Genomic DNA, 27,870 nt, shown 5'->3' on the forward strand with positions numbered 1-27,870 from the left:
CTCACAGTGGCTCTCCTCTGGACCAACCCCAACAGCTCCACATCCTTCCCAGGCCTGGACACAGTACTGCAAAGAGGACCTCACAAGAGCTGAGTAGGAGGGGACAATCACCTCCCTCTCCCTGCTGGCCACCCCTTTTTCAGTGCAGCCCAGAACACACGTGGATGTATCTTTTTTCATACTTAGATTCCCATCTATGTACATATATAGACCACACCTACACCCCCACCATCTGCTAGAACTCCATATTCCTCCCCATAGCATCCAACAGCCCCCAGGAGCCCCATATCACCCTTAGGCCCCCACAACCCTCTCTCTCTCTAGACACCACCCCTTCAAGCCCATATCTGGCTTGGAAATTGGAGGATCTGGCCCATAATCTGCCCATATCCTCCAATAGCTCCCCACAACCCCTAAACACCCTCATAGCCCCCTAGAGCCCCTAGTCCTCCTATGGCCCACCACAGCCCCATATTCCCCCTAGAGTCCCCCTCAGCTCCCTGTAGGTTTTTACAGCCCCTGCACAGCTCCCTACAGTCTTATATGACTACCTAGAGTCCCCCCACAGCCCCCTACTTTCCTACATCCCCCAGTGGCCCCCCCACATCCCTCTACGGCCCCTGAAGAAAAAACAAAACTAGAGCGGTGGAGTTAGAAAGAGACCATTGAAAACAAATGCAAAATGCACACCTGCACAGGCTCACAGGGAAAACTCCAAGAGAAGCAATCTACACAGAGAGATCCTTTCCCAGTGGCATTCCCCCAGTCCCAAATCCCCCTCTGGCCCCCCACAATCCCATATCGCCCTCTCCCCCCTCTCCCCCAGCCCCATATCCCCCTCTGGCACCTCCACATCCCCATGTTCCCCTATGGCTCCTCCACAGCCCCATATCCCCCTCTGCCCCTCTCCCCCCCACCCCTCAGTCCCATATCCCCCTCTGGCCCTTCCCAGTCCCATATCCCCCTCTGCCACCCCTCCGAGTGCAATATGCCCCTCTGGCCCCTCCCCCGCTACCCCATATCCCCCTCTGCCCCTCTGCCCCCCACCCTTCAGTCCCATATCCCTCTCTGGCCCTTCCCAGTCCCACATCCCCCTCTACCCCCCCCTCCCAGTCCCACATCCCCCTCTTCCCCCTGCCCAAAGCCTCATATCCCCGCTCTACCCCCCCCTCCCAGTCCCATATCCTCCTCTGCCCCCCCCACGCCAGACCCATATCCCCCTCTGGACCCTCCCCACAGCCCCATATCCCCCCTCTCCCCCACCCCGTCCCATATCCCGTCTCAGCCCCCTACCCACAGCCCCATATCCCTCCTCTGCCCCCTCCCCAGTCCCATATCCCCCTCTGCCCCCTTCCCCCCAGTCCCAAATCCCCCTCTGCCGCCCCCCCGCACCATATCCCCCTCTGCCCACTCCCCAGTTCCATATCCCCCCTATGACCCCCCCCCCCCCCGTCCTATATTCCCCTCTGGACCCTCCCCCCCAATCCCATATCCCCCTCTGCCCTCCTCCCCCCCAGTTCCATCCCCCCTTCTGCCCCCCCCAGCCCTCTCCCCGCACCAGTGCCGTTCTCCCCGCACTCCGGCGGAGCTCTCCTCAGCACTCGCTGCCGTGGTGCCGGTTTCCGTCCCGATGCAGCTCGCACAGCCCCGGCTGCCGCGCCGGTCCCGTTCGGCCTCGGACCGGGCTGCGGGACCCGCACTCTGTGTGGAGCCGCCCCTCCAAACGGCCGGGACGCAACGCTGGTTCCCGCGCACTGCGGCTCAGCCAATCGGAGCCGGCGGAGCTGCCGCTGCCCAATGGGAGGCCGGGGGAGGGGCGGACACCGGTCAGGAGCTGGGAGCCAGGAATGGCCGCGGGGGGAGGACGGAGGTGTGAGGGAGCAGCATCCAAACAGCAGGAAAAACAGCACTGAACGGCAGCACAAACCACAGACAGGAAGCTCGGGCTGATCAAGAGCAGCACCGGGATGCTAGAGATCGTTTGCTCCCATCCACAATGGCAGCACAGCTCCTGCTGCAGGAGTGCCTTAGGAATCCAACTCCATCACCACAGAGCAGAGATCAAGCAGGTCTGATCGTGGCGTTCCTGAGACCCCATTAGCATCAGCCCCTCCCCCTTGCGCCTGCGTAGTGAGTGGTGGGGGTGGGGGTGGGATGAAGGCTCATCGTCTTCTTCGCCTTCAACTTTTTCACTATTCAGCTGTACAGGAGATGCCCCTAATGGCTACAGCTCCAGGAGACAGCCAGCTGAAGAGATGATCCATTGATGTTATGGAGCCGTTTATGCTTTCATAACAGCCTTGTTTCACATGAATCACGTGTGTTTTGAACATGACATCTACGGATGCAGATGTAAGTTCCTCTCCAGTGACTGACGTGATTCTGTTCACTCCATGGAAAAGTCAAGGTACGTACATTCTGGAAATCTCAAACCGATGCTGTGAATCAACTTGGCCAGGCGTAAGTTCTTAATGTAATGTAAAAACGTGTTCTGTGCAGTGCATTAAGCAATTACTTTTTCTAAGGCTATTTAAAGAAGTAGTAAAATAAATAAATAAATGGCTCGGGTGCCAGAGACATCCAAACTCTGAAAATCAAAAGTCACACTGACAGCATCAGAAATTCTTTCAGCTGCAGTTATTCAAGCCTTAACTTTCACCTTGGATTCTACTGAATTCCAGACAAGATCCTAGAGCTCCTGAACTACGGAAAACAACTAGGAAGGAATGCTGGAAATGGGACAAGATGGGATTTATGTCATGTTATGTTATAGACACGAGTTCTAAAGCAGCATAAAATCCAAAGCAGCAGTGACGGGCCAAGGAAGCACAGAGAGAGGTATGTAGCCAGCAGTGCTCGCTTGGCAGGATTACAGAAGACAGCCGTGGAACCAAATGCTGAGTACCCTATGACACTACCCCTGCCACACAGCTGGAGAATTGCCTGCACTGTGCTGCTTTGCTGAGACTGAGGCTTGATATTTGGTGGGGAGGGGAAAGTGATAACAGTGGCTTTGCCCCCACCCCGTCTGCCAGCTGTTTCTGATGCTCGGAGAAGCAGCAATGGCATGCTCCCAGTGTGATTACTTAATCTTTTCAACATACAGATAAATGGAGTTTCCACACTCTTAAGACTAAGCAATATTTGATGCTTACATGAAGTAACTTGCTAAAGTGTGCCTAAGGAAGAAACTGAAAAGGTATTGAAGGTGCGAGATAACTGGAAATAACCTGTTAATTACAAAACTGTTGGATGCAACAGCAACATTCGCTTTTGTTTCCTGAGGGTAACCAGGAATTAGCACTTACTTAGCCATCAGTAACATGGTGTAGAGATCTCAGCCTGGGAGACAGCTCGTTGCACAAATGGCAGATGTTAATGCTCTCATGCCATGCAGCAAGCACAACATTGGTTTTTTGAACTAGGGTTTACAGCACCTTTCTGGGCATGTGATACTTACTACATAAGTGATTACATCTGTCCTGAGCAGCCTGTTTTGTATCTTGTCATGGATAGTTACCTGGTCTATTAGGTAATGATGCACTTGATAAGTACAAAGGTGTTAATGTCTTAATATTCTGTTTCTTCTCAGAATACTGACCAAAGGAATAAGTTTGATGTCAGCAGTGGAGAAGCTGTGGAAAAAGATTACAAAGTCTTGGAGATGGTGTCTCAGTAAGTATGCTGGGAGTGGGGGGGGAAATAAAGGATGCTTCTTTCTTGCAATTTGCCACCCTCACATCTGGTCATGTTACATAGGATGTTAGTTACACAGGGTCACGGAATACCGGCATCTTCACGATCTTGCAGTTCTTAAAACAGAAGTTTCTTGGACAATTTCTGCTCTGAGATAGAAATTCAGAGAAGAGTAACATTTATTTATTTATTTGTTTGTGTGCTTACTTATTAAATGCATGAAATAAATTAGTTGTTTTTCGATTTAAAGCAGTGTTTTTAAATGCATCAATCCCCATGATGAATGCAAAGAATTAGCTAGTCCCTTGCAAACTAAAGCAAGCTTTCTCCAATAGTTTGAATACTGATGTATCATCCTTTCAGTGAGTGGAAAGTATTGAATGTTTAAGCAACAGGAATAAGTGTTTGTTCTTAAAGCGCAGTTGAGCATTTGAGTGTGAGGAGAAAAAAAAACACATTCCAGTGTGGGTGGTTTAATGTATATTTTAATTAATGAGTGTTTCCTGTATTTCTATTCAGTGGAGAAATGGCAGATGTGGTGTGACAGGAGAAATGTCCTTTACAGGAGAGTTAATAACAACAACACCTTGTCTTTTTACTTAGTCCTTTTAAAGAAGGCGAAGGATGACTATACAAGGTTTGATCAGACATAAAAACACTTCAGCATTTAGTTCTGTTATTATCTTCCTTGCTGTATAATGTGGCTCTCGGTGTAAAGGCACAGAAGAAGGTGGTAGTTGTAGATACATCTTGTATTTGTACGCCAGTAAGATTATTAAGTTATTGTTATATTCTTATAAAGTTTCTGATACCTTTCATAGCCTTTGTTAAATTAGGTTGTTCTGCCTCTAGAGCAGCTACGAATTTGAGAAGTGCCTTTGTGAGTCAGGAAAAGATCTGTAGCGTAGTATCCCATTTCCAGTGGGGAAAGAAAAGAACGGTGCAAGCATACATTTTTACTTCTCAAGCACTTCTACTGTCTCCATGGACTTAGCAGTGCATAGCTCTGCTTTATGGAAATGTATGTGATTTAGTGCTTAAAAAGGAAAACGTATTTGCCTTAGGAGCCTTCCAATGTAAGATCCATAAGTACACAAGATGTATTCTGTATTTTTCCAGGTCTAATGACATGGCTGGTTCACAAGAAGGCAGCAAAGAGAGTGTGCTGAAACCAGCACCTTTCAAAAGAGGCCGAGTGCAGAAACCCAAACCAAACCTAGAAAGAACTGCTGCATGGAGAAAAGACCACAGACATGAAAAAGATCCTGAAGAGGACAAGCAGGAGGATATGTGTTACACCATGTGAATGAAAGCAATGATTCCTGCCACAAAGATGTAAGCTTCTCAAGCAGCTGCATAGATGTATTTTTGCTGGGCAGTGGTAAGAAAGATTTACCACTTAATCTGTAAGCATAGTATTTGTGTGTCTTATTCCTTCCAGTTAATCTGAATTTTTCTTACATTTGCTGACCTGTCTTGAAGGTACAGGTTCTTGATGTTTGATGTGATCTTAGTTGATCTTTTTCATGGCGTCCCTTACTTTGCTCTCGTTCTAGCTACTGCTGAAAATTAAATACAAGCATGTGAAATGTGATTGGAAGGATTCGTCTTGTCCCATGCCATCAACTGCCTGTTTGTTTTTTTAGGGAGTCTGGTCCTGAGATCCAAGAAGACAAAACTGTTACTTCATCAGTTCGGTTACTGAGGAGTCGATTCCATAGACCAAAGCCAAATTTCAGAACAACAAGTAGGAAGGAAGAGATGGATATAAATGAAGGTGTATCGCAGGAGGATGCCAACAAGAAGGAAAGTTTGATGCAGAGTAGTCATGAGTCTTGCGTCCCTCCAGATGCAGATGTAAGGCTTTTTCTTTTTTTTGTCAGTTGGATTCCAGCTTCTGAGTTTGTGAAACTGATAGAAACACTTGATGATGTAAAGAAAAGATAGATTAATCTTTTTAGAAACCATATATTTTTTCAAAAGCTGTGATTTTCTGTGTGGGAACTCTTGTACTTCCAGTTGTTTCTGACCTGAGGTGAACTTCATGAAATGACGGTGAAGAAATAAAAGTACTGAAAACATCTACTGAAACCTACATTTCAAGGTGTTTAGTTAAAGAAAGACATACGAATTTTTCTTGGGAAGCCTGTGAAATGATTAGGGAGCAACTAAAAGGAGATGGTCTTTTTGGACAGGAAGTGCTCTGAGGAGCGATTAGTACTGAGCTTTGTGGACATAAAGCTATCTCCTTTTTGGGTTTAGTACCATGACTTGCTTTTGCTCATATTTGTTTTTCCTATTTTTCAGAAAGCAGAAAAAAACGGTGAAGTCCTGCAATCATTGGAATCCTTAGGAAAGGCAGAGTCAGTTGGCCCACAGGATGTTTCTGAAAGCTCAAGTTTTAAGTCCCCAGACACACTTTCTGGATCAGAGTGTGGCAACATGGAGGCCTGTCTACCTGTAGATAACCTGAATGAGACCTCACGTACTAATGCTGGGTAAGGGTCTAGCTGCACTTATACCTCGACTAACAAGGAAGGCATTTTAAGAGGAAACTGTTCTGCTGATGGATTTCTAATTGACTAAGAATGTCTAATAAAAATTCTGAATGCTACTACTTGTAGATTTAACGCTAGTTGTATGAAAGCCCTAGTTACTGCTATGCTAAGCATCACATGAATGAATGTTTACTTTAGATTGAGAGAACAGTTTGTGCTGTAAGGGATCTTAAAGACTATCTCACTTCAGCTGTCCTGCTGTACCTCCCACTAGATCAGGATGTTCAGATCTGCTAACCAAACTAGCCTTGAACACCTGCCTCTAGGTATGGGGCACCCATAGCTCTGGGCAACCACCGCTCTTCCAGGTTCCTGTGAAGTCTATCTCTGTGCTTATTATATGCCCACTTTAAATATTGAAATGACTCAATGAGGTTTCCCCCCCAGCCTTCTCTTTTGCAGGCCGAAGGTACTCAGTTCTCTGTCTTTCTGCACAGGGGAGACTTTTGTGGCTCTGATCATTCTTGTGGTACTTCTCTGCACTTTCAGTAATAGATCTACATATTTCTTGTGCTGAGGACCCCACAGCTGGATGCAGTACTCTCCATGGGCTCTCCTGAAAGCTGAGTAGGTGGGGAGAAACACCTTCCCCACCCTGTTGGCTTCTTTTGGATGCAGACCAGAATATGACTGCCTCTGGGCTGCAAGTGCATGTTGCCAGCTCGTATCCAGCTTTTCATCTCTTAAGCCCTTATCCACTGTGCTGCTCTCATTCAGGTCACCCTCCCAGTCTTTACAGGTGTTGGGCATTACCCCAACCTTTATGCAGGATGCCGTGCTGCACTTTGTTGAGCTTCACGAGATGCACATGGGCTGACTTCTTGTGGGTTGTCTGAATGGCATCCCTTCCTTCTCTTGTTTCAACTTCACCACTCAGTTTGATATCATCCATAGACTTGCGGAGGATACACGCAACACCACTGTCTCATTAATGAAGCTTTCTCAGTATGGACTCCTGAGAGATGCTGTTTGCTACTGCTTTCCATTTGGACATTGAGCTGCTAACTGCAATTCTTTAGATACATCTATTCAGCCACTTCCAAATCCATCTAGTAATCTGCTCATTACATCCGTATCTCTCCAATTTAGAAGCAAGAGTGTTGTGGGGGATCCCTCCCCACACTGTGTTCCTTGATTTATTTTGCCCAATGGAAAGGTAGTGACTATAGCATACTTCCCTGACACCGATTAGGTGCACCAAAACAATTTATTAAATGTATTCTGAACAAGATTTTGCACATATATCTATAATCATATGTATTCTAAGCAAACAGTGCACTAGCCTCAGGCTGATCAGTGCTCTGCAGGGGGTGGGGGGAGCAAATTTGGGTAGCAAAGGTTATATGACCTGATGTGTTCATTGCAGGGTGGGGACTGAGGTGGGGTGGTGTCTTGTAAGTGGGGGTTCTTAGGTTGGCTAGGGGGAGCTCTTAATGCTGTCCTCTAGCATCCTGACTTGCATGATAAGTGGGGAAGGGGGTGGAGGAGGGAAATGAACTGTTACAAACAGTATGGGAGGAGCAATTGTTGAAAACTAAGATAAAGTTGTACCTCGGCATTTTCCATGTTGTCTGTTTGCAGATATCCTTGTCTCATTCATCAGAGGGGATGCAGTTTCTTACACATGTTCTTCATGTACCCATTAGAATCCCTTGCCTGCATCAGCTTAACTTTCCTGATCCCATTCCTATGCTTCTGTTGGTATCCAAGTATCCCCAGGGTGTGTGTCTCTACTTCCACTGGCTGTGCATTCCCCCTTACATTTCAGTTGGACTGGGAGGTCCTGGCTCAGCCATGCTCTTCTCCTGCCTTCTGTGCCCACTGTCTTGAACATGGGAATCAAGAGCTCTTGTGCTCCAAGAAAGATGTCTCTAAATATCTGCTGGCTCTCTTCTGCTTCTTTATCTATGACAGCTGTTTGCAGGAGAATCCCATTAACAATTAAGAATTTCACTTCCTTAAAATGTAGGGTCCTTACTGTACTGCTCAGCTAAAATCATGAATTCCACCAGCACTTAATCACTGCATTTTCTCTGTTTGGACTTTCCTACCACATGAACTAAGAAGTTATCCTCAGTATACTGCAAGAGTCTCCTTGACTGCTTGCAGCTTGCTTTGACACTTTTCCAGTAGATGTTAGGGTGGTTAAAATCACCTGGCAATATTGGGGATTGGAAGAACTCTACATCAACGCCCTCCACCCAGTAGGAAACACCAACTACGTAGTTTTCTTGCTTGGTTTGGTCTCTAATTGTCACCCATACTCCACAGTGGCTGCTGGCTCCTGGCTTTTACCCATGCTACATTGGTAAGAAGACGCCTTCTATTGCAGGATCACTTTGCCATCTTGTTATTTGTGAGCATTTAGGAGTCATTAAGAATTATTTCTGTTGTGGAAGTAGTTAGTAGATGAATGCCTATACACATTTGCTGAAGAAAAAGAAGATTTGTGTGTGTAATTTAACACGCAGCAGAACTTTGCATTTGTGTAATGTCTTTCAAAAAGCAAGCTGTGTTTTATAAAAGTGAACCTGTGCTTTTTGATGACGTGCTTTTGTATTGAATTGGATATTGTTTGTTTGTTCTGGTTGTCTTAGCACTGATAGAAAAATCCCAGCTCGAGGTGAAAGTAAACAAAGACCTCTTCAACCTGTCCAGTTAGTGAGGGGCGGATTCCAGAAGTACAAGCCCAACTTGGGAAGAGGTGTTAGAAGGAAAGAATTACAAATACCAGAAAATAATGAGGATAAGAAATCTGAAGCGGATGACTTGGAGGTGCAACAAACTGAGTCTGCTCGTCAAGTGTCAGCCTTTGTAAGTATACTAAGAATAGCTACTTTGCCTTCGAAAATGTGATTCCAAGTTACATGTTCTATCTTGGGCAGTTGTAATAGAATATTTAACGTTCATTCCCTGCTCTGAGAAAGGCAATAGAGCTCAAACAAATGATGTCTCACAGCTGCTTAGGGGACCTGATTTTTGTTTCTGAGTAAATATGATCAGATGACGATTTATTCTTTGAAGATTTATCAGTGTGACATGTGTTTATTCACATATGTGTCTGGCACATTTGAATCTGAAATCTTTTAGGTAGTTGTTTTCAGATGCTATAGACACGACAGACTCAGTCAGTACACCAGGAAGTTGTGTTTCACAGAACTTGAGGAAAGACAAATGACAGGAGTGTCTGTAATGAAACTGTTTTCATCTTTCACGTATTTTCTGTTTTAGTTTTAGATGCTATTAAAAAGAGAAAGGTGTAAGAAAGGGAATGAAAATTGGGAAAATACTTGTATTCAGAAATGATATATATATATATGTATGTAATGAAAGTCATATAGAAACATTTAACAACATGTTATGGATCCAATAAAAGAGTATGTTTTTACTAGCAGAAAACGTGAGAAAACAGTAGGTGCCTGCTTTGTTGAAGGAAAAAACCTGATGTATCAAATGTTATTTGTACCTGTCAATTTACTTCTGTCCATGATGCACTGAAATATAATTCATATATGTAGTTATCTATCTCAGAAAAGTGTGTTCATCTAGATAGGAAGGAATCTGTATGTTTGCATGTCTGCTATGGAATCACAGAAATGTAGGGGTTGGAAGGGACCTCTGAATATTAGCTAGTCTTAACCCTGTGCTAAAGCAGATTCCCTACAGTGAATTGCACTCAGGTGGGTTTTGGGTGTCTTTCGAGAAAGTGACCTCACAACCTCTGTGGTCAGCCTATTCCAGGGCTCTGATGCTCTCAAAGTTAAATATATATATATATTTTCCTCATGTTGTACACAACTTTCTGTTTTCCAGTTTGTGTCCATTACCCACTTGCTGGGCATCACTGAAAAGAGGCTGGCCACATCTACTTTGCAGCTTTCCTTTAGATATTAACAAGCATTGCTAAGATCCCCTCTCAGTCTTCTACAGTCTGAACAGTCCCAGATCTTTCATCATTTCCTCATACAGGAGATGCCTCAGCCCCTTAGTCATCTTTGTGGCCCTCCACTGAACTCTCTCTAGGACTTCCCTTAACCCTGTTCCTTAAGAGACTCTGGAAAACCTGATTAAGAATCTGAGTTCTGCAAATGGACTTTCACATACACCAGAATTATCATTCAATGGATATTTCGAGGAAACATAGCAGGATTTGGTTGCAATTAAAGTTGTGAAGACTGGAGTCACTTTTGATGCCAGTCTTAGCCCTAGAGGCAGATTCTGTTCCTACTAAGAATTCTTTGTAGTACCTTTGTTTTTATTACTTGCTTTCATTTTTCATCAGTACAATTTCCAAGTGCTTACATACCATTATAGAGGATCTAGTCTTCTGCTCTCTCTTCTACTTTTTACATTCTTCAGCTTGTCTTCAGTCTGATCTTCAGAGGCTAGGTATAACTGCACATGATATGCCAGGGCTGTATAAAGTTGTCCTATTTATGTACAGAATGGTATTAGTTTAAATTATGTCTGAGGCCAAATAACCCGTTAAGACTGATACTTATTGTCTAAAATGATATCCTGTCAATTCTGTATGAAATTAGTCATCTATTACTCGGGGAAGAACTGCTGACTACTCCTAATGCTGTTAACAGAAGCTTCATTTGTATTCCCATCCATATTTTTGCTGCTGCAAGCTATAATCCAAGCCCTAAGCTCAACTTCAAGTATAATGGGGTTTAAGATTGTAGGTCCTACCAGATCTCATGACAAGAAAAATATTATTTCACATTCTAAATTCTTCCGTGCTCATAAGGACTTATTTTCCTAGTAATGCTTCTGGTCATTTGTCACTCAATTGGTCTAGGAATTATATAGACACATGGAAAGGATCCAGAAGAAAACTGTAGGATTTTAGCCATGTTTGTACAACAGCTTAAGCTGAAGCCTTCAGAGGTCTGTGTCTCACTCCAATTATTGGAAGAGATGGTTCAATACACACATATATATACCCAGAAAAAGATGAAGACAGCAAACAAAGCCAGTGTTTTCCAATTGATTTATTACAATTGATTTTATTTATTATTGATTTATTATTGAAAGTTGGCGAGAAAAGAGAAAAATTCTAGCAAATGATTTATAGAGCAAGGATAGTCCCCATCAGGGATCCAGCGGCGTCTTGTTGGTCTGCAGGGAGGCAGCAAGTTGGTCAGTGGTATCTCATTTGATATGCAGTTGGGTAGAGGGGTACCTGCTCTTCCTTGGGATTTTATCCTCTCTACTGCATCCTTTCCGTTACCGGGGCAACACCTGTTTGTTGGGGCACTCCCTAGTTAGCAGGGGCCTCGTGTTCTGTTGGTCGCAGTGACAGTAGCAGTTGAGGTACTCGCATCTTGCTCGTACTCGCATCTTGCTCGTCAGGAGGAACAGCACATCCATCCTCTTACCACTGCGCTCATGGTAATTAACCATTAACTCCAAAAGCTTGCTGAGCGGGTAGATGGCTCAGATGGCTGCCACTGAGCAAGCTTTGAGCCAAAAACTGTTAACATTCTGACTTGTCAAACTGTTGAGCTTTGCTCACAGAGGCAGCCAAGCTGAAGCTGAACAGGGTGATATTACTTTATCCCTTTCTCTTATGCAGGAGAGTGCTTGAAATGATGGTATCTCTGTCTTTTACTCCATCATAAAAAACGTAGTACTTCAGTAACTCACAGAATTTTCCCAAAGTAGTTAAAATTTTACTTGAACTGCATATTCAGTCTTTATGCATTCTTCTTTTTTTTGGAGAAGAAACTCACTGGATGGGAACTCTACTTCTGTAACAGATCAGTCTTTCGGAACATTTTTGTGTCATTTTATAGTGATAAGCTGTTGTTTTAAAGTGATGCCTTGTATTCGTAAAGACTGTCAGCTAGCCTAAATTCTCATTTAGTCTTTATAAATCATCAATTTTGTTAAGCTGTCAGTGTGAGTTAGAAAAACCTTCTGCGGGAGTGTCCAATAGGTCACAAGCAAGTACTGCTGCATAAATGTAAGCATTAATCACATGGTTTATCTATTTAAATACTGAATACTTGATCAGATAGTTTCCTACACCAGGTCGCACAGGTAGGTGTCCAGGCGGGTCTTGAGTATCTCCAGACTCCACAACCCCCTGGGCAGCCTGGTCCAGTGCTCCGTCACCCTCCCTGTAAAGAAGTTCTTGTGCACATTCGAGCAGAACTTTCTGTGCTCTGGTTTCTGGGTGTTTATACAAACATATCTGTTTATATGTTTATACAAACATATCTACACTTACAATATTATGAAACTGAAATTTTTTCAGGCGTTCAGTAAGAAGAAGATTGATGATCGAAAAGAAGGGTTAACAGACTTCATGGAGGACAGTCGACAGGGTTGGCTACATGGCCTTCCTGAAGTGAGTCCTAAACAATAGTAACAAATCTTGTGGATGAGATTTAAATGTAACAAGGTGTTTGTATTGAGTGAATAATGTATGTGGGTTTTTTTCAGCCATTTTTATATGGTCCAGCGACAACACATTTGACCTACGATGACTTCATTAACGAGGAGTCGATCCTTTTCTCAGATTCAGACAACGAAGGATCTATTCCCTCCCTTGTTGATGGTAAGCTGACAGTTTATTATGATTTGTTGGAATATTCTCTTTTATTGTTTTTTTAAACTTGTGATTTGGTTGGAAAGCCAATCTATTTAGACAGAGTTTAGAAGACTTCTGTATTTTTGTTGTCATTTATATGCTGAGGAATTATGACAGTTCTTCTGTGAAGAAGTTTAAACTGATACTTTGTAGCCTTTAAGCTTAACCCTGGACATTACAAGTACTTTGCTTCTACTTAAGCAGTCAGAAAAAGCAAGTCTTTGAAGTGCTTAATAATTACAATTCAAGTTGTCATCTGAATTTAGATAAAAATGAAAGGATGAAATGTATTCTCCCATCGTGTAGCACAAACACTCTTTTAGTGCTTACTGATCCTTCATGTGGTCATCCTATGGTTCTCTAAATCAGATTTACTAATTCTTCCTTTGCAATGGCGTATGAAAAGAAGCAGCTCTTACTGCACAGTCTTTTTTTTTGAACTTTTGCTCTTACCTAGGTTAGTAATGCGTATTTTAATGCATTTTAGTAGTGTATGTGAGTTGAAACAATGAATAGATGAATAAGCATGTTTTGGTTATCAGTTACAGATGGTATGCAGAAAAATTATATGGTTCCTTCCACAAAGATAGTGTCCTTCAAGTGTACAGGTCCATCAAGTGTACCTAAATGATAAAGATAAGATCAAAGAGAATGGTTTCTTAAAACTGTACAAGATCTAGAAGGGATAGAAATAGCATGTATTTTTATTTTAACAGAAATAGTTAACTTTCAGAGTGCTTTACAATAAGTGTAAGCTACAATTACAGTTGTCACTGCTGGATTTGTGTTGATTCTTAGGAAAAAGATTTTGCTTGCTCTACTGGAAAGAAGCAACTATTAACTTGCAGAGGTACATTTAGAATGAAGTTCTACTTCTTAGAATAGTGTTGAGTGCTACTGGCTTAAAGGGTGAAGTTTCCACTCTTTGGGTGACTTTCTGTTATAATAATCATTTCTATTATTATTTCTATTATTTTACAATAATTGAAAAGAATTTATTTTGTTCAAATTACAATTTTCCTCTAAAGTTTAAGCTTCTTTCCAGAGTTTAGAGATGAGAATAAAGCAAAATCAAGTTGGTTTTTTTTTTTTGTTTTTTTTTTTCTTGGAAACCAATGCTTTTTTATGTGTTGAAAATGGCATCTTCTTCTTACTAGGTTTAAAACCAGAGCAGCGCAAAGTTTTGTTCACTTGCTTTAAGAGAAATGATAAACGTGAAGTAAAGGTTGCTGAGCTGGCTGGTTCTGTTGCTGAAATGTCAGCTTATCACCATGGGGAGGTGAGTACGAAGAGTAGAAAAGCTGTGAGAATTTGTAGCCTGTGTACAATGTTTACTGTATTAAAATTCTGAATCTTTTGACTCAAAGTAGTAATTACAGATTTAATTTTAAAGAGTTTGAGCCGAGCAGTAAATACTTTAAAAAGAAAATGTATTTCCATTCCTTCCAAGTCCTTATGCAAGGTGGTATTACCACGTAGTTTATGGATTATGGAGAAATGGTAAGTAAATAATTACGTAGTAAACTTCTTCCAGATTCTCCATCGTAGTAACTATGTGCAATGGAAATTTTTGGTGTTGAACAAAAAATAGAGTACAGTGTTCTCCAAAACCTGACACAAGATTGAAACAACGGTTATTTCTTTCTCTTGTTTATTTGTGCTTATCTGGAATATCAACATGAGTTGCCATATTCATTCTCTTTCCATCCTTTCATCTTTGCCTTTGAATGCAGTGAGACGTAGTTTGTGCAAGAGAAAGCAGGTGCAATCATTTTTTGCCCCTTTAATCACTCCAGAAAAGTGCTTTAAAAAAATCGAGAAAACTTTGGGTTTTTCTAAGCATTGAGTACAAGGACATTTAATTCAGGGATGCAATGTGGCTATGGAAGAGGGAGCATTATGCTTTGCCAGTAGCTCTAGTAAGAGGCTATATTTCTTCCTCAAGCTGACTTCTTTGAAATTGAGGTCAGGCCAGTCACAGAATTCCTGGGCATTGAAAATCTGCATTATTGACTGATTAGGAAAGAGTGTACTTCTAATGTTTAGTTCTGTGAACATGTATTTTCTTGCAGCAAGCATTAATGATGACTATTGTCAACTTGGCTCAGAACTTTGTTGGAAGTAACAATGTTAATCTTCTACAACCTATTGGTCACTTTGGTACCAGGCTTCATGGTGGAAAGGATGTTGCCAGCCCTTGCTATATTTTCACTATGCTAAGGTAAACATATTGTCAACGGTTTAAGCTTTTGAGAAGCTTTATTCCTGAAGTAGTCCTTTCACAACAGTATTTTATTTTTTTATTTTTATTTTTTTATGTGAAAGGAATAGGAGATTAGTCTATTTTGATAGCTGTTAGTGCTCAAATTTTGCCTTATGTTTGTAAGTGTGGTTTTTCATCTCGAGTTTTCTGCAGAGATTTTCTACGCACAGAACTGCTGTAGAAAATGTAGCTTTCAAGGAATTAAACTTTGAATTATAAAGATGAAGAGTGAAAATGCTGTAGACTTAGGTCTGTGTGCTGTGTGATCATTTGTTAGTGTACTATGTACATGTATAATTGGGAAGGAAGCAGACATCATCTGTTATTAGTATGCCATTCCATTGGGAAGAACTTTGTTTTCTCAGGAGGTGTGAAATTACATTGTAATTTCAGCTTCAGAATGGCAAAGAATAGAAGACATGAAAAAAATAGGTCATATTTGGACACTCTGAGGGTTAAAGCACTTATACATGAAACTAGTGGGACTCCAGTTAAACAGATTTTTCTTTTCTTTCTTTTTTAAAGCCCTTTAGCCCGGCTTCTTTTTCCATCAGTGGATGACAACTTGCTGAAATTCCTTTATGATGGCAACCAACGTGTAGAGCCTAAATGGTATATTCCCATCATTCCTATGGTTTTAGTAAACGGAGCTGAAGGAATCGGTACTGGATGGGCTTGCAAACTTCCAAACTATGATACCAGAGAGATTGTAAACAACGTCAGACGAATGCTGGATGGCTTAGATCCCCATCCCATGGTAAAAATAATATACACTAGCATTTTATCCATTTGGTAATCAAATCTAATTTTGTGCTTAGGAAATGTAGTCATATACCTCCATGAATGCTTGATCATTGAAGTAGTTGAATTGGTTGAATTGTCTGGTAATTTTGCCTTACTTGACTGTTGGAAAGTGATGTGGAGAAGTTCATCTTGAAGAAAAGAAACAGTGCAATTTGTGGATTTCCAGTTATTTCAGAGGACTTTCTGTTCTCTGTTGACAGTAAGACTTCAAAGTTTCAAGTCCTAAAGATAGTCATTTTGCATGGGAGTAGAGTAGAAAGTTGTGCTGCTATTTCTTATACGAGGTGCAAGTATTTATTTTCAGCCAAATATAAAATTTCCACCATCTTATCCAAATCTTCAACACACCTGTAAGCATAGGAGAAGGTATTGTCACTGTTCAAGAAAGTCAGCAGCTGCTGAACTGTACGTAGCTTCTGCTTCTTTATTTAAAATTTTACAAGAAGTTCTTGGAAGTGGTGTATATTTCAAAAACACTTTGCACAGTAAGAATACTCGTGTGAACCCAGAACCTTTGAAATCAACAGCTAACGTAATCTATTTAACCTTTACAACTAATTGATAAGTGGGTATTGCTACTTTGTGTTGTCTAAGTCCTAGGGGCAGAAACATCTCTACTTAGATCACATTTCACTGCCTCTGAGAGTGCAATATCAGTTTTCATGACTCAGTGAATTTTCTTTTTCAAATACTTGGGAACAATAATTAGAATTTTTTTAATTAATGCAATCCATTGCCCTTCCCTTAGGACTCTTAGGCCTTCTGTGTAGTCTCAAAGTCAATTGAAGCCTCACTGTGATAGATGGTGGCAGAACTGCCTCTTTTAGTCTCCTTTCTGTATTCTGGTATGTGTTTGTGGCTGCATGGTAAACTGGGTAAGGGAATCAATTCAGTTAAAATAAATAATAACAGTAATTAAAAGTCTGTCACCACATTAGTTGATGTTTAAACTGAATGGGTTCCACTATCTTTGCCAAACAGCACATGAATAGAAAAAGTAAATGACTAGGGAAGGTAGCCCAGCTTCTCCATTTCTTTTAGTGCCGATGTAAACTTAGAGTGAGACTGGGGTATTTATGCACTTTCTGTCCGGTGTTAGCTGTGTTTGCTGTTTTCTGGGAAAAAGAAAAAAAACCATACAAAAGGAAATCCAAATTAAAAAAAAAATAAAAAATGCCACTTAAATAAAAAAAAATTCAAAACAAACAGAAAGAATCTCACAACCAACAAACCAAAGAAAGACAAATACCACCTTTCTGGATTCAGCTACATCTTAATTATGTACCTACTCTTTAGGTAATAAGGTAATTGCTTCTGTCACTTGCACATGTGTATCTTTTTGGCTTTTTTTGGTAATGATAAAACCATGACGTAAGATTATTACCAGCATGAGGGGCTGGTTGATGGATTAGCACAGTATAAAGTGATAGCTGTATGGTGCATGGGGAAAAAGAAATATCTTCCGTATCTTATTACAAAGATTCTTAGTATCCCACTGATTTTTATTGCAATTTCAGCTTCCAGACTACAAAAACTTCAGAGGAACCATTCAAGAACTTGGTCAAAACCAGTATGTGGTCAGTGGTGAAATATTTGTGGTGGACAGAAACACTGTAGAAATTACAGAGCTACCTGTAAGAACATGGACCCAGGTAAGTTACAGTAAAGAAAAAAAGCTCTAAATTAAACAGCTTTATCCTACACGCAGGAGAACATTTTAGTCCACTTCTGATCATTTTATGCACTTGGAAAAAAACATGGTTTCATTCTTTTCTTTGCCTTTGTAAAAGAGGGTTCTACTTGTACCATCTCATCTACTGTCCATACTACAAAGAATAACTGCTTCTTCTGCTGAGTTAATACATAATTCCCTTCCCTTCCCCCCCATCTTTTTATTTATTTATTTATTTTTAAGTAGACTTTCTTGACCTTGTAGAATGGCTCTTATGTTTGTTCTAATCCCAGCAGGTTATATTGGTTTTGTAAATTATCACTGGCTTCAGTTGTGGTACACAAGTTGAAATCTTAACTTGGTTGCGAGCTTGGTTTAAAGAATGAGGAATCTAAAGAAGTTGAAATAAGTGTTTCTGGTTTTTTGCTATCTTTTTCTTAATAGGTGTACAAAGAACAGGTTCTGGAACCCATGTTGAATGGAACTGAGAAAACTCCAGCATTAATTTGTGACTACAAGGAATACCACACTGATACGACTGTGAAATTTGTTGTGAAGATGACAGAAGAAAAACTTGCGCAGGCAGAAGCTGCTGGATTGCACAAAGTCTTTAAGCTTCAAACAAGTCTTACTTGTAATTCTATGGTAACTTTTTTTCTGTTTGGCTATCAGAATATTTACAGTTGCTTGTTGTAAACTTGAATGTTTTTGTAGTGATTTTGGCATAAATGAACAAGTCTCTTCTTCATATTTGCTGCTGACAAAAAGTAATTGTGAACTGTTTGAATTCAGTTGTCTTGGAGATAATGCAAGTCTTGCTTTTTTGACCATGTTGGGCTACTTGAAGTTTGAAAGTTCACTGGAATTGTCTAGAATTTTAGTCTTTTTATGGCAGGTACTACTTTCAAACATTATCACAAAGCAAAAATACACACATGTGTGTGTTGAAAATGGCCTTGCTCAATCTATTGTGTAGATTATTTTTGAAAAGCAAATGCACCAGATCAAGGTGACTGTACTTTGCACAGGTTCGAGTAAGTGTAGGGACTACTGCTAGAATCTCTCTGTAAGGCTTGTATTTGTGTAGGAATCAATCTGTCCTGGTGTGAACATGTTAAAAAGTTAGATGCCTGTGTGAGTCCATTATGCATCCACCTACCAAACAGATACTTTAGACAGATGAATTCCCCTAGAGAGGGATTTATTTCTTTCAGCTGACTAGAAAGGGGTGCCCAGGGTGACTAGTCCACCTATAAATGTCTGAACTGGAGGTGTCAGAAGTCAGGCAGAATTGATTTTGCCTGTGAAGTAAAAATGATTTATTCCTTTGTACTTGAAGGATTTCTGAGATGTTTAAAGTGGCAGTTTTCACACTGGAGGTTAGAGATTATAAAAAATACTCTTCAACTGTTATACGATTATTATTATTATTATTGTTGTGAATTTAGATAGAATTGTAGTTTCATCTGAATTTTGGTGTCCTCTCCAGGGCTTTCTTGCTTGAAGATATAATCATAAATCTTATGTTAAGTTGACTTGTGACTAAAAATATAATCTATCTAGCTATGTGCTACATAGTCCCAGAGGAAGGTTTGAGCTCTCAGTCTTCAAAATGCTATTCTTCATATAGTGTGCATGTGAGAGCAATAGAAATAAACTCATACACGAAGATTAAAAATCTTGAGTTATGAAATCTCTTTCAAGCCATATGTTATCTATTTTGTAGGTGCTCTTTGATCATATGGGATGTTTAAAGAAGTATGAAACTGTGCAAGACATTCTGAAGGAGTTCTTTGATTTGCGATTATATTATTATAGTTTACGTAAGGAATGGCTTGTGGGAATGCTGGGTGCTGAATCTACAAAGCTAAACAACCAAGCTCGCTTCATTCTGGAGAAGATACAAGGGAAAATTGCCATAGGTGAGTTAACACTCTCTAAAATAGAACGGGGGAGAAATCTGGAAGTGATTTAAATGTCGTAAAATGTATTTGTATGTAAGACATTGAATTTCGCAACACCGATTACTGACTTTGGTTTTTTGTTTGTATTGTAGAGAATAGATCAAAAAGAGACTTGATTCAAATGTTGGTTCAGAGGGGCTATGAATCCGATCCAGTTAAAGCTTGGAAAGAAGCACAGGAAAAGGTGAGGATCAGAAATCTCTGGATACATTTGATGCTGTTGTTATAAATGATATTCATTTATCAAGATGTTTGGTTTTGTAGTAGTCTGATTAATTTATGACACAACACTTTAACAAGATTAATCATTACTACTTTTTATTGGATTTCATTCTTACAAATATGAATTTACATACAAATATTGCTGCATAATGGTGGTATTCCACATAGATAATTCTAAGAAGACAACTAGATGATATAAAGGTTGAGAATGAGAAGTTCATACATTCAGTGTTTTTATAGCACTTTGTATACTGCTATACAAAACTGTACTCGTTTCTAAAGAAACAGACGTACATGCATGTCCAGAGAGCAAAGATCTTCATCCTGTGTGAGATGGCTAGGAAAATACAAGTTTCTGTAGCCAGTGGGATACGGTGCGTATTGCTAATGTTAGGTTCAGCTTTGTATTCTGACATCAATGACTAAACAGTCCAGCCATAAGAAATGACAGGAACATGGCTATTTGGAAAAGACAAGAAAAAATTCCTTGTTACTGAATGCACGAGGAAACACCTTAGTAATCCATCAGGGTATTTTGGGGAATTGCTGCTGTTCATTTACACAGCTAAGATTATTCATCTGTCTAATTCTGAATATTTCACTTTAGGCAGCAGAAGAGGAGGACCCACAGAACCCAAATGATGATGCTTCCTCTGCTTCTGGATCGACTTCTGGCCCTGATTTTAACTATATCTTAAACATGTCTCTGTGGTCTCTCACAAAAGAGAAAGCGGAAGAGCTCATTAAGCACAGAGATTCAAAGGTTGGTACACTGTGAGAGGCTTCTTTTGAAATGATTTAATAATTACGGATGTGCCCAATTGTGAATGTTCAGATAGTATTTACTAAGTTACTTGTAACTTATGATTCAGCCAACTCATAACGTAAAAACTTATATTTTATATGCTACTTTCACATTTTAGGAGAGAGAACTAAATGACCTTAAAAGGAAATCTGCTTCAGATCTCTGGAAAGAAGACTTAGCAGCTTTTGTTGAAGAGCTTGAAGTATGTTTTACAAATCTTTCTAAAAATATATATTAAAAATAAGCAAAAACAAAACAAAACAAAAACCAAAACAAAACAAAAAGCAGATTGCTCTCCAAATATAGGGGCAAGTGGGAAATCTGTTTTGTTCTCAGGGATTCTTTCTTGTATTTGTACAGTACAGTGCTTTTCCCAAGTCTGTGAAAGAAAAACTACCAGGAACAAATTTGTTTTCAAATGTCAAAAAAACTGGGAGTAGTAACTAGCAATTCTAAGTGAGGAAACATTATCAAATGTAAAGCCACAAATTTGGGAACAAAGCATGTAGAGCAGAAGTGCTAGACAAAAGGCTTTTACCTTGCCTCATTAGTATCTCTGGCAAAAAGGTAAAGGCGTATTGATGATTGCTGAGCCTCAGCCTTCAGTGTTTCCTGAAAATGGCTGATGTAATCTTTTGAAGTAACACAGGATAATCCAAATAAGATGTTTATTTCTCTGCACGTTCATGGTGCAGATGCAATTGGAAGTATTCTGTGCTGAAACCTCAACTTCTGTAATAAAAAACTGGAAAGGACTGGAAAATGTGCCTTATAAAACTTAATCTAAAAGCTCACTGCTTGCTTTAAACACCAACGGACTGAAAAGTTATATCAGTACCTGGAGATACACGTGAGGAAGAGAAAGTTGATGAAAGAAAGATATTTCAGAGTGTCCAAAAGTTTTCATTTGTTTGGGCTTGAAAAAAAGCGTAGTTTTTAACCACATGAAGTAGGGAAGAATTTACCAAGATTAAGTGATTGATTTTCCATTAGTAAAATGTGCGCTATAATTCAGCTGACAATTAAGGGCAGTCTTCTACTCCATGTTAAAAAAGACTGAAAAAGCACCATGTTTTGCCTTTACTGAAAATGAACGTTTCCCTCTCGCTCCTGGTTTTTTGTTAGAAAGTAGAAGCACAGGAAAGAGATGACATTCTGGCTGGCATGATTGGCAAGCCAATAAAAGGTGAAGTTGGTAAACCCAAGATCAAGAAGCTTCAGTTGGAAGAGACCATGCCATCACCATTTGGTACAAGTATAGTTCCACAGATTACATCTGCCATGAAAGCTGATGCCAGTAGGAAATTGCTGAAAAGGGAAAAGGTAAACTAACTGTTGCTACAGTTACATTCTATAACTGCTATATTTTTCTGTGCTGATAATGCAAATCCAAAGGCTAGATCCCACTACACCCCATTAGTACTGTATGTATGTATGATGTTTTTCTAACTTAATGTGTAAAGAAATTAATGCTGGACTTATTTTATATTTGAAAGCCTATTATGACTACTTATTGCTGGAGTGTTTTTGTTGCTTTTTTTTTCCCTTCCAATACTATTAAAATTGGCAATATAATAGTCTACTTTAATTTATTCTCTGCTAAAAATTGTATTGCAGTTTATCACAGTATCACAGTATCGTGCGAGTTGGAAGGGACCTTAGAGATCGAGTCCAACTCCTGGGATTCGAGCCCTCTAGTGTAGCAGAGCGGCAGTTCTACCACTTGCGCCACAGGGGGGATTCGAACCCGGGCCTGCAGTGTTGCAAGCGGCGGTTCTAACAGCGTGCGCCACCGGTTGTTATTTATTTATCATATTTATTGTTGAAATATAAAGGTATAATTTTATTTTGACCAACTTGTTAATATTTTTAGGGTGATGCTGATTCTGTAGCAATAAAAATGGAAGTTGATGAAGAATTTGGTGGTGCGCAAGCTGCGGGTGGTGGGGATGACTCGGTGAATACAGCAGCCCCAGCAGATAAAATCGTTAAAGTGAAGAGAGAGAAGGAGGAGCCTGGTGAGATATCCTTACGCAGTCATCATGGAATGAGTACTAATTTTGCATTAATTGTATTTTTAACACATTATGAGAAGGGAAATATACCACAATAAGAATTTCATCTGATTTTCTTCCTTAAAGAGCTGTGTAGAAATACTTCAAAACACTTCTGTATTACTTTCAGCATACATGGAAATTAAAAGCAGAGGTATTCAATGCTCAAGTTAAACATTAGCAGTCTTTACAGAATACGTACGGGGTTTTATGTCATAAATAGAAACTTAATGCAGTAGTCTTAAGAGTAATGATATTGAGATTTATGCAGGGGAAAAGAAATAAGAGGTTCTGATCCTTAGAGGAACATGGCTTGTATTGTAGGCACATGGTACACACATAGCCTAGCTGTAGTATCAGAAAGGTGTATCTGTGAGATTGATCTTGACTGTAACCGATCAGGTTGATTTAAAATATGCAGTGAACAAATCTTATTCTGAACTTACTCTGTGGTTATAGATACAACAAAATTGGACAGTGATGAGGAGGATTCTACTCCTGTTTTCTCATCACCTTTCGCCTCAAAACAACCAGAGAAAATTCTAAGTAAAACAGTAGCTGCTAAAAAAGGTAAGTGTAGGATTACAATGTAAATCAAGTTTTTTCAAGTTCTTCTCTTCCATCTTTGCATCATCTCTTCACCATCATCATCTTAAAAGTGGGAAGAGCATTCATTTATTTCAAATTCAGTGGCACTGCAGGAGAGGGTGTGAATTTCTTCCAGCTTCTTAATGATATTAATTTCTTTCTTTCTACCATAATGTCAATACTTACTATGTATGGAGCTCCGCCTTTTAGTTAAAACAATGGAAGGGTTTAACCCTCAGGGAATTAAAGAGACATGATGTCCTTGTGGTTGAAGATAGTCTTCTATAATGCATCTAACTTACTAACGTTAGAAGTAAAAACAACTGTGCAAAGGAGGAATCCCCAAGAAGTACATTAAGTCCCAAGCAAACCATGTACTTGGCATAGTTGTACTTAACTGGGTTTTTTGATACACGGAATGGAAAGTTATCTTCACACTTCAGAGGTAGAAGTTTCTTCATTTGTTAGTGAGGCTTTTAGAAGAGACAACTTGCATGTTCTTAAACTGTGGAATTCAGGACAGTTCCAAGAGCGTGTTCATTGGTTGTATTGGTTTCATTAGTCGTGCATGGCTATTGTAGGAATAAGGTGTACCTTGGAGAATATAGGCATAGTCACTGTTATCTGTCTACTTCTACAGAAGAGCTTGGAGCCTCTTTCTGAGTACATTTTAAGGATTATACCAAATGCTTGCCATAGTTAATGCTGCAAATAATGTTTTTTCTACCTAGGTTGAAAAATAGAGTTCTTAGCAGTTAACAGACTTCAAATCTTTGCCTTGCTTCTCTTATTTCATTCAGATGACTTTGTTTTTTCTTGCTTCTTAATATTCTCTCCTCCAAAAGCTTTTTTTTTTTTTTTGCTGTAATATGGTGGCCTTCTTTGACCAACTTACAGCTGAACTTAGTACGTTAACATCACAAAAACATACCTCCAGGAAATCTGCAAGAAAGCAGCCAGTTACTCTAATTAATTTATCTTATGAAAAATGAGGAAAAAGTTATCTTGTTTTATGAGTTAGGTGCCAGGTATCTGCAGCATCCATCCACCCTTCCCTCTTTGCTTCTACATTTCTAATCTCTGTCTCATTGACATCGTGCTACTCTAATTGAATGTCTGATTGATTTCCAAAAACTTCAAATATTTTTTAATCATCAACAGTAAGGTTTTATAATACAACGAATGAAGATTATTTTTATTATTATTTTAAGTCTCTTATGATAAACATCTGTTTTAAATACAAGAAAGAACTGTGTATATAGTAGTATGGATGCAACTTAGCATTCAACCTCTCTCTCCTTTCCCCTTTTTTGAAGGTGTGGATGCAATTAGTTGTCATTAACATAACTTTGACACTTCAAAACGCAGCTGTGATGTTTCTGAGTGCTGATAAACCTTTACCCTTACAAAATAGGTATAAACAGGCTCTCATTCAAGGAAGAAGAGTTTACTTTTGTCTCCATGGTAGTCTTAGAGACACAGTTTCCTTTTTGGTTCATGAAAATTCACAGCATTCAACCAGTTTTCTTCATCTCTCCTTTGCCCAAACTGTACATGATCACCATTTCTTTGACAGTGTAGTGCTAACTTAATAGCTCAGTTATTACTCAGCTGGTATTCTTTTAGTCATGTCCTTAGTTCTGTGTTCATGCAATGTTCCATCCACTCACCCTCTGGTGAGTGCCTCACAGGGGAATGTCTATTGTGTAGCTGAAGCAATTACTACAAACAGTCGTATGTGGGGTTTTTTGTGACTTCAGAGTTTGAATTTTGGAGGACAGGAAGCTGATACGGAAGGACTGCTTGTTCTGTCTTGTTACCTGTATGGCCACATTCCTTTCTCAGTCCAGGGACAATAAAGGAATAGTTAAGAGTTAAATTTCTTCTCAGACCTTGATCAATTTGATATGAAATTTTCTGATCTCTGGCATCAACTGACTCTGACTTGCTTTATGCTAATATAGTTCTTTTGTCTTCTAATTACGATATCTATAGAGACCTATTTGTTGTTTTCAAATATGGTTCCCAAGTTCCGACCTAAGTATCAGATCTTCACTCTCAAGATCTATCTAAAAGGCTGCCGGAGCCTCTCCTTGATGCCAAAGAAAGCTTTATTTTTAATATTAGCAGGCCATGATACTTGGACTACTTAGTAGGTATCATCCATCACACAAAGCAGTACACTGATTCTCCAGCAGGGAGCAGTTAAAGGCAACGCTGCCAAAAAGATTCTGGAGACACTCATCTGTCTGAAGACATTCCCTTAGCAGTATCACAGATGAAAGCTTGAGTACTCACCAGTGTTCACATTCCTGCTATGTGGAGCTTTTTACATGCTCCTTATCTTTAAGGTATTCAGGGCTGACAGATTACACAGAGGTCAGTAGCAAAGCAGAGGGTTTTGTTAAAGGCTGGATTGTCTTCCAACATGTGGAGTGCATTACTTCTCCGTGGTGTGAATGTATGAGGGCTGCTCCGAGACCAATGCCTCCTGTTTTATTACGTTGGCCCGCGATATCAGAGGTGGATGGTGGTGGTGTGGCAGCCGAGGTTGAACCTTCCCAGCAGTATTCCATTCCATTTCATTGCAATGTAACAGATGGCAGCAAAGGGGCAGTCTGACAAAACGGTGTCTGATGTGGAAGTGCAGGTGAAGCAAAGGGGTGGAAACGAATTCTTCTATGTGGAAAAATTGCACCCACTGACATGAATCAACACTTGCTGAGTGTTTATGGACAACAAACAGTGAGCACAGTGAGGCAGTGAGGGGTTCGTTTCATCAGTGCTGACAGTGACAGTAGGTCACCTCTGCTGGGGCATATTTTTACCAGCACAGCTCTTGTTCATCGACGATGAAAAGGCATAGATAATGAAAACACTATTGAATGGTGTTATTGAGCTCTTTGTATTCATTGTAATTTCCATGAGAATGAATAGGAGGCATTGCTTTCGGAGCAATACAAAAACTGTATTATAAAGATGGCAAGACAGTTTGTGTAGCAGTAATAGAAATTCAGTGAGGATTCCTGTTTATTTCTCACAGTTCTAACATAAAAGTTGAAGTATGTTTTCCTCAAGTGTAGGAGGCTCATCTCATTTTAACATCTGCCATTTATTCTGTAATTTATTAAAATTTGATATTTCTAAGCAATATGTGAATGTAACACATTTGGTATCTCTGACTTCTAACAGCAAAAGTAGATGCACCACCTAAACCTAAAAGGGCTCCCAAGGCCATGAAGATGGAAACTGTAAATTCTGACTCGGATTTGGAATTTGGCATTCCAAAGAAGACTGCGGCACCCAAAGGTAGTAATTGAGGTGTGGTGTCGATTAGCATCACACGATGTCTGTGCTCTCTGTAACACAGGTTCAAGGTTATATTTCAAGGGAAGCAGAGATAGTCTCTAAAAGAACCACACTGATTTATTAGTAAACGAATCATCGGCAGATTACTCAGCCCTGAGCTTGTTCTATGACAGAAAGTGTTCACTGGTGTTTCTTGGCAATCAGTGCTGTGAACTTCTTAAGTGACCTTCGCTGTTAGGAATTTAATGACTCCAAACCCCATGAGAGAATGGTAACTCCAGAAGAAGTATGAAAGAGAGAGATAAAACTGAGAAAATCAACTGTTACGTTGTATTTTCTGCCTATTGAGAAGAAGCTTGAGCTGTAAACTGAATTTCAACTTTACACACAGACGTGATAAGATGTAACAATATTACTGCTGTTTTTTCCAGCGTGCTGAACTCTGATGTTTTATTGAAATTATGTTCTCTCCCCTAGGAAAAGGGAGAGAAGCAAAGAAAAGGAAAGCATCTGGCTCAGAAAATGAAGGTGATTACAACCCTGGGAAGAAGGCACCTGAATCAACACCGTGCAAGGTCAGTCCTCTCAGTGGTCCTTTCCACTTTTCACTTCAGTAAAAGATGCATGTTCTCATGGCGGGGTGCTGATGTAGTAACCGGGGTGTAGCTGTGATTATGTTAGAGCTGTTAGAGAAGAGTTGCTTCAGGACTGAATGTCACGATGCAAAACGCACAGAGCTTCACAAAGGATTTGTCTTTTGTTTTCCAAAGAAACCCAAGAAGGCCGCTTTCGACCAGGATTCTGATGTGGAAATCTTCCAGTCAGGCTTTGCCTCCGAAACTGCCCCGAAGCCCCGGACAGGTTGAGCTAGCAAAGAAGTGAAGTATTTTGCAGAGTCCGATGAAGATGATGATTTTGGTATGTTTAATTAAGTGCCCAAAGAGCACACAACTGTTTTCCAGCGACTATCTTGTGTTGTCCTTTTGGTCCCTTCTGTCGCAAACTTTTGGACATTTGACTTATCTTATGTGATAAATGTAATTGATGGGTTTTATTCTTGTGTGTGGGCATTTTAACATTCTGTTCTTACACCAACAGTTTTGTGTTCTTTTTTACTCATTGAAATGTCATGTATTTGTCGGACTGGCTTGTAGAGATGTTCTAGACAGCGGTGCTAAAGCACATTTTAATTGTCATGGTTGCAAACAGCAAACCTGCTTTTTGAAATAAAGTTTAAACATTAAAAAATGGAAAACTCTCCATCTTGTGTGTGTGTAATGTTGGGGCGGAGGGACCGACTGCCACACGGGTGCTTTTTTAAAATAAATATATTT

The 27,870-nt window shown here is 40.1% G+C and overlaps 1 protein-coding gene across 1 annotated transcript; it reads left to right on the top strand.

Annotated features, from left to right (window-relative positions):
- Positions 1-5,039: 5,039 nt before the first annotated feature.
- Positions 5,040-27,468, top strand: LOC140264546 (DNA topoisomerase 2-beta-like). Its single transcript, XM_072360400.1, is given in 21 exon segments — positions 5,040-5,077; positions 5,343-5,553; positions 6,004-6,194; positions 8,852-9,068; positions 12,520-12,612; positions 12,708-12,822; positions 14,013-14,134; positions 14,928-15,076; positions 15,644-15,875; positions 17,440-17,574; positions 18,039-18,239; positions 19,321-19,516; positions 19,651-19,742; positions 20,388-20,543; positions 20,704-20,787; positions 21,711-21,908; positions 22,459-22,603; positions 23,099-23,209; positions 26,420-26,536; positions 27,014-27,111; positions 27,307-27,468. Coding segments are annotated over 20 exon segments (2,910 nt in total). The 5' UTR covers positions 5,040-5,077; positions 5,343-5,457.
- The last annotated feature ends 402 nt before the right edge of the window (positions 27,469-27,870 follow it).

Source organism: Excalfactoria chinensis, chromosome Z (genome assembly GCF_039878825.1).
Source record: "Excalfactoria chinensis isolate bCotChi1 chromosome Z, bCotChi1.hap2, whole genome shotgun sequence".
Classification (NCBI taxonomy): Eukaryota; Metazoa; Chordata; class Aves; order Galliformes; family Phasianidae; genus Excalfactoria; species Excalfactoria chinensis.